The sequence below is a fragment of the Aulostomus chinensis genome, chromosome 15, assembly GCF_037954235.1.
Source record: "Aulostomus chinensis isolate RoL2024-O1b breed Wild chromosome 15, RoL_Achi_v1.0, whole genome shotgun sequence".
In the NCBI taxonomy this organism is placed as follows: domain Eukaryota; kingdom Metazoa; phylum Chordata; class Actinopteri; order Syngnathiformes; family Aulostomidae; genus Aulostomus; species Aulostomus chinensis.
The window spans coordinates 691351-704998 of NC_141334.1; the positions used below are offsets into that span (position 1 = coordinate 691351).

A 13648-nucleotide genomic window follows, 5' to 3' on the forward strand; every position below is an offset into this window, starting at 1 on the left:
GGTGGCACTAATGAGCACACACTACATCACAACAAGCCCACGTGGCCAAGAACTCAAAAGAAGGGGCGAGTACAGCTTCTTCAGTTTAGCCTTGTATCCAGGAGGGTAGCCCGGTGAGCCTCGATCATGCAGGATCCCTGCCTCAGTGTAGGTGGCAGTGAGCCTCAGTCAGCTGGTACCTAGAGGGGCGTGACCCCGGTGACCCTGCTCACCTGCCTGGCCAGCTTCCCAGAGCTCTGACGAGCTGCTGCCATCCCAACCTTCGCGTGTGTTGGTTTGCTGCAGATATTCTGTGACTGAGTTCGGTCCTTGATCCTTGTATGAAGCAGCCGGACTAAACTATGATAAACACCACTTAATGGTCAATTCTGACTCAGCGGCACTCACACGAGAGGAAAGTGACTTGGGTCTGCTTTCAATTACTGCAAATACTTCCCGAAGGCCCGTCCGCCTCCATCGCTGCACATCTCATAAACAACAGAGCAGTGGAGGAATTTCACAAAAAGAGAAGAGGAAAAGTCTCTGGAGGGGAGAGCAGCCTTTGACAGGGAGGTGGCAGAGCTGGAATGAGAACTTTGTTTTGTCTGATCTTGAAGGGGTGACGTCACGGGGCTTGAGAGCCGGCGGCCCCACCGCTCCCCCGAGGACCGGAAGCTCTCTATTTTTTACTTTTCTCCAGAGAGGCCGAGCAGGGCTGGGAAACCCAGCAAGCGGCCGTGTGACGGCCGCAGTTCTCCTCCCGGGGGGGCCTTTTTCCCGGAGCCGTGTGGGAGGAGCCACCTCAGCCATTCGCTCACTGCTGGTTTATTATTGTGTATTGTTCATGTACAATCACCATAAAGATGAAAAGCTTGGCAAATCAAAACTTAAAGGCAACTTGAGACAAATTAACTTTTGTCTCCAGCAGTCGTGCCCCCTCATTTTCTCTTGTAAAAGCTCCAGTCTTGATTTTTGAATACAAAAATTCAAGTCTTTCAAAGAATAACTTGTTTGTCCATTAAATGTCCAAACAGAGACCAGCATGGACGCGCACACGTGTAGAGGGAGAGCTACCAGAGACAGGATGAACCCTGACCTGCTGGTTTGAATAAGATGACGTTGGCTTGTTGCAGCAGAAGTGCAGTCTGGCTCATTTCACCCCCAAGCCTCCACGTGAGACCGGGTAACGCCAGAGAGACGCCTGCAGCAGCACAAACGCACCTCCAAAAAGCGGCTGGGCTGTGATGCGTGAGGCTCACACATCTGGGAGAGCAAACAGCTCAACATTGGTGATGAAAATGTAAAAATCCAAACATGTTCATGTGGAACCCAATAAACAGACGACGGCTGAGCTCGTCAGTTACGCGACTCAGAGGCGGCTCTCGTTAACAGAGGCAGCGGGCGAACACATTGTCCCCCGCATCAACAGCGTCCAGACGTCTGAGGAGGTCTATCAGATGTAGGATCAGTTTCAGACACAGAACACGATGGCGGTTACATGGCGGTTTCCTGTTGTCACGACCTCCGAGGGCTCCAGCTGCTTTGTTCGTCTTTGCCATCACACCATGACAGAGACGAGCTTTCTGGTTCCACTTCTCTCCATCACAGCAGAGTTTCAGTTGAACAGCTTCACGCTGAGGCTATGAGCAGAATGTGAGGTAACAAACACGCTCATCCCCTCCCACTCAACAAAATACCCAACAGACGCTCACATATCCAGACCAAACACAACTGTGCTGGTACGTTTTACCACTCCAGCAAGCGTGAGATCCTCATTTCTGTCTCTACAGTGATAAGGAGGCTTTGACGCAGAACAGGACGGCAACTTCCTGTTCCACCCTGGCCAGTAAATCAGCTCCATAACCGTGTCTGCTCAGGAGGAGACGGAGGGTCTGAGTCACACAGGCTTGCCTTGCTGAGATGAAGCTCGTCATGCTGAGCAGACTCCCAGTCTCAAAGGCTTCATCCAAATGGAACCACCAGGAAACAGGCTCGGAGGCAGACTATCAAATTAAAAGCTGAAACAGTGACAGTGCAGGAGCAAGCAGGCGTTCAGGAGTTGCTATGTTGTGGTTTCAGTGCCTGAATTTGCTGTTTCACCTCGTTTCCCATCGGTAAGACGGCGACCACCGTGGCCACAGACAGAGAGTCAACAGCTGGAACAACCACAAGCATGAAAACTGTGGCACAGAATACCCTGATCGTGAAATGATTGAGTAAAGAGAATCCAGAAGGATATAGAGGTCAAAGGGATGACATAATATTGTTGTCCAACAGGAAGTGGTCCTCTCCTGGTTCCTCCCAGCAGCCAATAGGATCGCTCCATGTGATTGTGGTGATTGAACCAGTAAATCAGCTCTGGTGAACAGAAGTTGATGATCTTCCAGGTTCAGTTCATCAGGATCATCTTCACTGATGAACCCTCTGATGATGCTGGAAGCCTGGATGCTACGTTAGCAGTGCTAAGCTAACGTTAGCCTACGGAGGAACTACACCAGGGTCACATGACTTCAAGGTCACACTCATGCTAGCCGTTTCCTCATGCTATTAGCCTTTATGCTAGCGACCAAAATGGTGCAAAGCTCCCTCAAGACCTACCTGTGTTACCTGGACATGTCCTTGGGTGGCGCTACACTCTGAGATGCTGGCGAATGGAACAAGACAGACATTTGTAAGTCTGGGCTCCTGTTCTGCTCCTGACGTTCAGGATGCCTTTGGCCTTCGTTTTGTTCTTGAATGATCAGATAGAACCCGCACAACCAGGCAGGAGAGGGTTGATGGTTAGCAGCTTATAAACCACGAGCCTCGTGGAACTCCGGAACCTCGGTGGCTGTGAGTGAACAACACCATCCAACACCATCCCTCCAGAAACGCCACATCAACCAAACCAAAGAAACAAGCAAACCCCGCGGTGAAATATAGCTTTAATAGAACTTCGACAGGGATTCACATGTTTCAGTACACAAACATGTTTCCCTTTCAGTGTGGGAATATAAAAAAAAACAAAAACAACCTCATTTGGTATGAAATATTTTTACCATTGTTTGTAAAACTCAAAGGGTAAGAAAGGGCGCCAACTTGCCTTGTTACACTGGCAACTTCAGTTTCAGGGGGAAGCTGAGGGCTCCGACTGCGGCCCACTGCCACAACACAGCGTTCATTTGTTCATTAAAAAAATATAGAAGTGTCATATTCGAGTATCACAGTTATCAATGTCAGTGCTCAGTCCACCTTTTCAAGGCACTTTCAGACTGGAGAGCCAGAGACCTGGGATCAACACAGGTAGCACGTTCAAAACATCCAGCTTAGTTTTCACGGTAAAAAAATAAATTACATGGACATTTGCTCTGTTTGGAATATTACTATGATTCTGTTTGATTTAGGGTTAGCATCCACAGAACAAGAACACAAAAAAATTGGGTGTTTAAAGTGCAAACTAAATAAAGAATGGCTGAAAAGACAACTGGACTCCCAGTTTGCTTCATCCTGAACGCCCAAACATCAAGAGCCTCCTTGTAGTGTCGATTACAGAAACTCCAACCCTCCAACATCTCAGCTTCTCACCTGCTTTTCTTTCTTCATCACAGATTCATCCACATTTGCTCCTGCGCCCCCCCCCCCCCCCCCCCCCATATTCACGTCAGGGTGAGAGGGAGTGTCGCCAGCTGATGGACCACAGGATTCATAGGTGTGATATCAGCAGCGTTGACAGCTGAGCTGCAGACGTGTGCTTCATTCATGTGCAAAATTTGAAGACATAAACAGAACGCGTTTGGATTTTATATTTGATGACGGCCATCTAGGTTGGCCGACACACCGAACAGAGCCACCGTAGTTGTTTCAGTACTTCCAGTCGGATTGCTATGCTAAGATAAGCTAACGGGCTGCAGGCAGTTTGGCACTTCACTCTCAGCAAGAATAAATTCATTTCCCGGAATGACGAATCCATTTATGTCGGAGACAAGAGTTAAGCGTCTGAGCCTTTAACATTCAGTAACTTCGTGTTACACCAGGTCGACCTCCATTTGAGCCACGAGGGTCCAACTGGCCAGTAGAAGCTGACGGCACAAAACTGGGAGATGCAAGTCCAACAAGTCCTGTCCTCATTTTTGAAGATAAATAGTTTTTAACACGGTGTCTGTCTGCAGAAGACTGTCAGCCAGCTGTTTGCCTCTTGAGTGTCCGTCTCATCTAGACAGAGACGCTGGTGGTACATTCAAATCAAGGCTCTGCGTTGTCCAGCACAGACACTACATTCATGTTTTATGTTGTCTCAGCTTAGAACCACCAACTCAAGTTTCAGTTCCTTCACGCTGCTCCGTTCACATTAAGCAGTAAAACTCCGGTTGTGCTTTCCTTTCCTCAAGCGGCAACATTTGACCAACAGCCCCACTACGATGAACACAAGCAACGCGATAACAATGGCAACAACAATATAGTTCTGGCTGTCTTGTCTCTGACACATTTCCAGGGTCACCGTCTCGATACTGACTGGTTCTGAATATTCCTCGTGACCGCAGGTCACCGTCTCGATGTCGGGAACGACCACTGCCGAGTGCTGAACCAAGTGCAGAAAACCGAGGTTGCTGCAGCAGCTCAGAGGATTGGAACCCATGTAGAGCGTTTTGAGCGAGCGTTCCATCGCCAGTATGGTGCTGTACTCCAGCGTGACCAGGTGGTTGTTCTGGAGATTTAGCGACTCAATGGAAGATTGTTTGTTCCACATAGGGAGAGTGGTCAGCTGGTTGGTGGACAGGTCTACGTATTTGAGACTCCTCAGAGAAGAAAGGTCCGTATGCAGTTTGGAAATATTGTTTTCCTTCAGGAGGAGGTGAACCAGGGAATGCTCCAGACCAGCGAGGGCGTCTCTGTCCATGTCCAGGCCTGGGTTTAGAGACAAGTCCAACAACCTGAGAGGGGTGTTTGCAAACGCATGGCTGGGTAAAGTCCTCAGACTGTTTTCAGAAAGGTACAGGAACTGCAAGTTGGGAATAGAAGAAAAGGAGACACAACCTGAATGGTGGTTTCGGTCAGAGGAACAGACTCTTACATTGTTCCGCTGAAGCTGCAGGAATTTGACACTGGGAAGTCTTCGGAATGTTTGATGGTCCAGAGTAGTAAGGTCATTTCCGTGTAGGAACAGCTCCTCCAGCGACAGCAGAGTGTTTTCCCCAAATGTCAAACTCTGCAAGGAATTGTAGCTGAGATTGATGATCTTTGCTTTCTTCAGAAGGCCTTCATCTGTGACCGAAAACCAGGCGAGGCAGTTATTGCTCACATTCAGGATTTCCAGCGATTCCATAGAGTGGAAAAAAGCCTGTGGGATGTTTTTGAGTTGGTTGTAACTCATGTCCAGGTATCTCAGCCGGTCCAAAACAACATCTGCCCTGTTTTCAGGAGTTTCAGTTGTGTTGATGCTTTGCAGGTGGTTTCGTGAAAGGTCCAGATGTTCAATCCTGTTGTTAGCAGGTAGAAGCGGAAAGAAAGGCATCTTGTTTTCACTGAGATCAAGAGAGAGAAGGTTATAGAGATCAGGTGATCTGGTGCTCTGGAAAAGCTCCAAGCTGTTCTTGCTGAGGTTAAACACCTTTAAATGGCTGAGATTGAAGTCTGTGATGCAAGAGATGGAGTTCTTGGACAAATCAAGTTCAGCCAGCTGATCCAAGGAGTCGAAAGCTCCGTCTTCAATCTCCAAGATGACATTATTGTGGAGGCTGATCTTTCCCAGTGACAGAGAACCACTGAAGGTGTTTTGCGCTATTTTGGTGATGCTGTTGCTGTTCAGAGAAAGGTTCACCAGAGACGGAGAATCAGCCAGAAAGCAGTCTGACATCCCTGTGTACAGCCCGTTGCTGGACAGATCCAGGGACTGGACAGCCGTCAGAGGCCCGATGTTGGTTTTGGAGCGAGCAAAGACGTTCAGATGATTCCTGGACAGATCCAGAACTTTCAGACGAGACATGTCTTTGAAGAGCCCAGGCTGGATGGAGTGGATCTTGTTGGAGTGAAGATTCAGATGATGGAGGCCGGTGTGGTATGCTAACGTTTCCTGGGTGAGGTTTTGCATCTGGTTGTATGATAGGTCTAGCACCTGGATGCCATGAGGCAAGTTGGGCGGAGCACCTCTGAGGCTGAGATCCCTGCAGAACACGTCCATCTGGACCTGCAGACAGACACAAACACACTTGCCTGATAAGGCCGACAGACTTCCAGATAACCTGGCACAGTACAGACCACATGTTGAAAGTGAGGTTTGAATTCATGAGTCTGTGTGCATCGAACAGAAAACCCTTTTTACTTGACTCAAACCTCCTGGTATTTAGTGACTAATGATGAAGCTCTCAGTCTCAGCTACTTCGGCCAAGATCTAACAGCTTCAGCACTCACCAGGCTTCACGCCACAGTTCTTTTAATAGGCTTAGACATCGAGAGTCGCTCATAATTGAGGCCACATGGCCAGAGAGCCACCCCCACCCCCACCCGTCCAAAAACAGCTCATGAACCTGCCTCCTTCTTAGTTTTCTCTCCTTCTGGCATGTTTGCAGTGTTGTGTGTCAGTCCTTGTTGTCTCCAGGTCAGCCAGAAACAAGCGTGCTAACGTGAAGCAACAATATTGATGAGGAGTCGCTGTTAAACGTAGGATCGAGTCGACATGTCAGCGTGAGGGTCGTCAGGTCACAACAGAGAGGAGTCACCTTCGCACTGTCATTTCTCTTTCAGTGACTCACTGTCTTGAACTCATGACTACATTTTTCCTGCCACAAATTTTTAGCTCGAAGCTAATGGACACCCAGTGAAGCCTTCCCAGTTCCAGTCCCAGTCCCAGTTCCAGTTCCAAGTTGGGAATTTCAAGCAGAAGCCCCCCTAAGACCGACTTCCACCTCAAAATCTCGAAGACTCCTGGTAACCCAATTCAACATGGCTGGACTGCAGTGATCAGTGTGAACACTTCAATGATACACTGCTATTGTTCCTCCTCATCCTGTCACATGAAGCCATTCACACCTTCTAGTGATGACGTCACCTTTGACAAACAGATCCCAGAGGGCAGAAGGTCAAACAAAGGTCAGACAAACCTAACAGGAACAAGGGCAGCTGCTCGAGCCCTGGTGAAGTCGTGCTGTCCAGGCCCGGCGCCGGCCGTCACCGTCATCATCAGATACTCAGCTAATTATTTTCAAGATTAACAGAAGAATTCAAATGTCCAAAAATGTGACACACAACAAAACCCTGATCAAACCTTCTCAGTGCCCAGACCGACGCCTCCAAGCGTTTCTTTGTCCTACAGTCAAAAGACCTCAATTTAAATCATAAATGAAAAAAAAGAAGCAATAAAATCCAGATTTTTGATTCTTAAACCAGCAACTCTTTGACATTCTTTTCCTGAACAACTGTTATAATTTCTTACGAAGCCACGAGAAGCCGCCTGAGGTTTCCACCCCCAACAGGTTCAGCCTATTTAGAGCAGCACTCAGGACCACATTGACCACTGTGGCTAACCTTTGCTTTCAGTGTTGCAGTCACACTTCCACACTGCTGCTTCCATTTTAAATTCTAATTCAACTCTGCTGGTTCAAAACAACCTGCAGCGATGGCGGCGGCGTCACGTCATAAAGTCTTTTTGAGGTAATTGTTGGGTTTTCCTGGGAAAGTAAATCTTCTGCTACAAGAACCAAGAACGGCTCCAGCCTACCTGGAATCCCTGATCCAGGTCTGCTCTCCTTCTCGCCCACTATGCTCTGCATGCCAAAGACGCCTGGTGCTTCCAGCCCAGCGCTGCTCCAAATCTCTAGCCAGACTCTTCTCTTCTGTTGTTCCCAAATGGTGGAACCAACTACCGAACTCTGTGTGTTCTGCTGAGTCCCTTTCTACTTTTAAGAGACAATTGAAGACTCAATTGTTCAGAGAGCACCGAGGCACTGAACCTGACTCTGCTCCTCTTTGTCCTGTGGTAGAATCAGTCAGAGGGTCCAAGACCCAGCACTCAGTGACTATGTAGCACTAACTGGGTTGTGTGATGTTGTATGTCTGTCAAAAAAAAAAAAAAGGGGGGGGGGGCGACACTTCTTCTGCCACTAGATGGCAGTACCTGTGACCAAATCACAACTGAAGCACTTTGGCGCTACTATGGGTTTTTCTTTAATTAAGTCTAAATTCTTGCTTGTGTTGTACGTCGCTTTGGACAAAAGCGTCTGCTAAATGAAACTGTAGACTTGTAGGATTGTAGAATTGTAGAACTTGTAGACAAGAAGTTGCATTTTCGCTTCATCACATAGTGAACAACGACTACTGGAGGCCATGTAGGCGGACACAGCAGCCAGAACTGGAGAGGACAAGAACACCTCACCACTGCTGGGGAGGTGGCGGCACTTCTGGAAGTAACCTCTGAAAACGTGCGGTTCTCTGGGACACCTGAGAGAACGTCCACTGCTAGATTTCTCCACTTCTGTGGCAGGCAGACGCACGACGTGGAAAGAGAAGTCTGATCTGAGGTGACCCACCGCTCATCACGCCAAGAAACATCTGACATGAGGTGGCGTGGAATCTGATCTGAAGGAGCTGAAACTAATAAACCAATCACTTGAGTGGAGACAACCTGAAAATGCTTCAAGCACCTGATGGGTTTGGTTGCTGATCTCAGCTGCTAGGGGCAACCCATAAAAATAAACTCCCAACAGATGAAGACGTCATTATTTATAAGAAAAGAAATGTGAAGAATGTTCTGAGAAGAAGCCATTAAACCCATGAAATGTAAATGTCACAGAAGGATGATCAATCACACCACCACAACCCTGTGTGTGTGTGTGTGTGTGTGTGTGTGTGTGTGTGTGTGTGTGTGTGTGTGTGTGTGTGTCCCAGCCGTTACTTACAACTTGACAATCAGGGAGGTGGCGGGGAGGACGAGCGGATGCCGCCACACAGCTGGTGAGCAGCGGGAAGAGCAGCTGGAAGGCGGCCATGGCGCTGCACACAGGAAGAGTCCAGATCACAAAGTCATGAATGCTGCTGGAGGTGAAACGCCTCGAAAAGGAAATGAAGAGGGAAGTCGCTCTCCTGCCAGCTGGACTGACCTAGAACAATGCTGTTTATGCCCGCAGACACAGAGGGGATTTTGTTGTTGATGCTCAGTGACATTCTCCTTTACTGCTGCTGTAGGTACCTGGAACTGGTTTTACAGGGAAGGGTGACTAAGCAGATGAAGCGAACTGGTTCTGAGTAAGTGCTGCGACATCTGTGGGTTGTTCTGACACAGGAAAACAACGTGCAGTGAGTCATTCGTGACGTTCTGCTGCTCATTATTATGTGGAAAGTTTACAAAACTTTTTTCTGACAGGTTCCTCTGAATAAACAAGCAACATGTGACCTGCAGAGACTCAGTGTCCCGGGCTGCTGAGCACCAGCCGGGACGGGCCAAGAGGTATCAGCCCGCCTGGCCCGGCCAGCCAGAACTCTTCTCCAGTAAGAACTCTGCATCTAATCTGGAACTCCAGCCTCCAGCAAGCACGTGGACTCGCTCATCGTGGAAGCGGCCACAGCTGAGGTGCTGGCTCGGCCTCAGCAGGTCCGGTCCCTGCTTCCCCCCACACACGGACTCAGAGCGAGCCTTTCCGGTACTTTTACTTCAACACCCTATACACCAGAAGTACACGGCGTCATACGTGTGTCATGGTAGCGATGAACCTCCTGTCGCTGAGATCTCTGTTTGGGGAGTACTGAGCAAAGTTTTATTGAGATTAAAATCATTTAGATGGTCTGTTGCTAGCGGTCCGTTAGCTTCAAGCTAACAACATCTAGGTGGTGTTTCTTAATGAATTCTGGGGTCTCAGAAGCCACGAGTGAAATCACGACGCCCCACTGCGAGTTCTTGGAGGAAAACACACTTTTTTGTTGCAGTATCACTTGAAGGATTTCACTGAGGCTGGAACACGTTTCAAATATTAAGTGATATGATAGAAGACACACGGCGTCCGAGATTGTGACAACTGAAATAAAACCCACCAGAGAAATGAACCACTTCAATAAAGAGGCTCAGTGATAAAATGCTACTCCTGAATCCAAGCCCCCAGCAGGGCTCAGTTGCCCCCAGCAGGGCTCTGTTGCCCCCAGCAGGGCTCAGTTGCCCCCAGCAGGGCTCTGTTGCCCCCAGCAGGGCTCAGTTGCCCCCCAGCTCGACTGCTGCCTGCTGGCGTTGGAAGCTCTGGACCCTCTGATCAGACGGCGTTCTCTCCTGCCGTTTGTCCCCCTGGCACTGATTATCTTCAATCATCCATACTGGTGCTGAGCTGGGAGCAGATCCTAAACCAGCGCCATTAAATTCTGACAGCAACGGGAGAGCGAAGCATCAGTTGTTCTCATACTTGCTGACATTACAAGCTGGAATGAAGTACTTCGTTTTGTACACAGATGTTGGGTAATCAGGTACCAGAGCAGCCCACTGGTCCCAGCACCAGAACCAAACCCCCACCAGCAGTGAGCAGAGCGGCGTGTTTACCTGACGTCCAGCAGCTGTCTAGTCTTCGCAGTGCGTCCTGACCATGTTGATCTCCCAGCCTCCGCGCTCCCACCCCCCCACTCACGCATGGCGAGAAACCCAGCGAGCACTGAGAGCCAGACGCTCGTCTCAGCTGACTCGTCCGTCCACAACTCACGGCCCCGGCCGCCGTCCAGCCATCACATCCTGTGAGAGTATCCTGCCGACTCCCCCCTCCCACTCCGCTCAGGAAAACGCCTTATAAGGGGGTTGGGGAGTCCAATTTTATGCTTGACATCGAGGAGACACAACCCCCACATCTCCCCTGCCTGCCTCCTCCCCCCTCCTGAAACACCCCCACTACTCCTCCTGCCTTCTTTAGGATGTTCTCACGAAGGCTCAAAGGTGGCGTCTTTCTGACCCTTAAGACCTGAAGACGCTGGGAGACCCAGAGAGGGTGAGCGGAACTGTCTGAGGTGAGGGGTGTGTGAGAAATGGGACGCCCCCCCAATGATGGCGGGAGTGCATCTGACCTGTCATGTGACTCTTTCATCGCCTGCCACTGTAAACAGTTCGTCTCCCCTAACTGGGACAGCGTGCTCTTGAGCAAGGCGCTCCTGTCTGACGGTACGATGAGGCCTCCGTAATTTGACAGAGAGCAGCAGTCACCGCTACAAAGACATCGGCGAGGTGACGTGACCACGGAGGGGTGTCAGACGGAGGCCGTCTGACGCTCAGCAGGACGGAGAACCTGCACAGTGTGTGTAGTAGCAGTAGTAGTAGTAGTACAGTGTATCATAAATATGAGTATTATATATATATACACACGTTTATGTATGTATATATGTGTACATGTATATATACACACGTATATATACATACATATGTATATATATACATACATATACACATATATACATACATACATACATAGGTATATATGTATATATATATACATACATATACACATATACACATACATACATATGTATATATATACATACATATACACATACATACATATGTATATATATACATACATATACACATATATACATACATACATATGTATATATACATACATATATACATACATACATATGTATATATACATACATATATACATACATATGTATATATATATACATACATATATACATACATACATATATGTATATATATACATACATATACACATATATACATACATACATATATGTATATATACATACATATACACATATATACATACATACATATATGTATATATATACATACATATACACATATATACATACATACATGTATATATATACATACATATACACATATATACATACATACATATACACATATATACATACATACATATACACATATATACATACATACATATACACATATATACATACATACACACATATATACATACATACATAGGTATATATGTATATATATACATACATACACACATATATACATACATACATAGGTATATATGTATATATATACATACATATACACATATATACATACATAGGTATATAAGTATATATATACATACATATACACATATATACATACATAGGTATATAAGTATATATATACATACATATACACATATATACATACATAGGTATATAAGTATATATACATACATAGGTATATATGTATGTATATATATACACATATACATACATAGCTATATATGTATGTATATACATATACATACATAGTTATATATATACATACATACATACATACATAGGTGTATATATATGTATGTGTATATATACATACATATACACATATATACATACATGAATATATATATATGTATATGCATGTGTGTATTTATACACACACACCTACATATGTGTGTATAAATACACGATGCATTATATTAATGCTCGACTTCATACAAGCAGTTGAGTAAACAAATCGATCAGAGGGTCATGAATCCTCGGAGAGTCTGACATCAAGTCAAGGTGGTGAAGCTCCTCCCCCTGGAAGTCTCCACCTGTCAGTCGAGGTGGTGAAGCTCCTCCCCCTGGAAGTCTCCACCTGTCAGTCTGGTTTGATGTCGCCTGTCTCGGTCTGTTCGTGTCTGAATGCGTTGGGATGTTCAGCCTGGATGCAGCAGGGAACTCCAGGTGTGTTCCAGAGGACCTGCAGTCAGAGATCAACTTACCTGGTCAGGTGGCAGCTGAAGGTTCATCCTCCCAACCGTCTGCTGCTTTTATCAGGGCTGTCATGTGGTCTCTCTCTCTCTCTCTCTCTTACTCACACACACACACACACACACACACACACACACACACACCCACACACGAGCTTCCCTCCAGGGACTGTCCCTTTAATTTACCGGGATTCCCAGATTTGCTTCCTTTCTCTTTCGATGAAGCTCCACCTCAGTACTGAACCCCCACCCGTGTTCATCTGACACGCTGATCGGAGCCGAGGAGCGACGACAGGTTTGAGTCATGAGAGCAATGTTGCCTCCTGCTGGTCGAACACCGACACTGCGGCTGACGTCCCTCATCACCTGCGGGCTCGATGCCACGTTGGGTTCATGTTTTAAAATCTGTCCTTATTGTTCGTTTCACTTCTTCATCTGTCTCATTGACAAACTTCTCCCATTTTATTCTGTTTTTAATCACCAGACTTTTTCCTTTTATCCTTCTGTTTGGTTTTCTATCCCTTCTTCACGTCCACTCTTACTTGTTTGACACTGATCTTGGTTGTCAGACTCCATTATCTGCGTTTCTTCTTCATTTTCTTTAAAATTCAAGCTTTTCTCTCTGGTTTCAACCACCTCAACGTTTCTCCTCTCATTTTTTTGAGATTGGTCCTCAGTTTCATTCCAGTTCTGCTCACGTCAGTACAAACTTGGTTTCATGTTCTATGGGATTTATTAGTTTGGGTTTGATTCAACTCAACATCAACAGAAGAACTTTGTCTCAAACTGAGTCCACAGCATCACCAGAGATTTGCTTTTCTATTTAAGGACAAATTTACTGAAGGAATCAACCGTGTCTGCATTTCCACTCAGCAGCAACGTGTTACTTTGTGTACATCTTCTTTGTCTTGACATTTGAAGACGACAACTGCTCTCATTTTGTCGCCTTGTGTCAACAAACTGTCGATAAAGTTGGCTGCCGGAGTAAAACGTCGCTGTGAATTGTTGCTTCTAACTTT

At 46.8% G+C, this 13648-nt stretch overlaps 1 protein-coding gene and 1 long non-coding RNA gene across 3 annotated transcripts; one reads left to right on the forward strand and one right to left on the reverse strand.

Annotated features, from left to right (window-relative positions):
* Window positions 1–2886: 2886 nt before the first annotated feature.
* On the reverse strand, window positions 2887–10648 carry lrrc32 (leucine rich repeat containing 32). 2 transcript variants are annotated; one of them, XM_086178982.1, is made up of 4 exons: window positions 10472–10550; window positions 9051–9145; window positions 8850–8943; window positions 2887–6142 (listed from the first exon to the last, which is right to left on the reverse strand). In XM_086178982.1, exons 3-4 carry the CDS (start codon window positions 8937–8939, stop codon window positions 4307–4309), a joined length of 1926 nt encoding a protein of 641 aa, XP_086035108.1. In that variant the 5' UTR covers window positions 8940–8943; window positions 9051–9145; window positions 10472–10550; the 3' UTR covers window positions 2887–4306. The 2 variants fall into 2 exon arrangements, with proteins under 2 accessions (XP_086035108.1, XP_086035107.1); XM_086178981.1 differs by lacking the exon at window positions 9051–9145 and having other exon boundaries at window positions 10472–10648.
* LOC147248089 (uncharacterized) lies at window positions 6484–7219 on the forward strand. Its single transcript, XR_015109271.1, has 3 exons — window positions 6484–6653; window positions 6752–7033; window positions 7075–7219. It is a non-coding gene; the product is annotated as an uncharacterized LOC147248089 (long non-coding RNA).
* Window positions 10649–13648: the final 3000 nt, after the last annotated feature.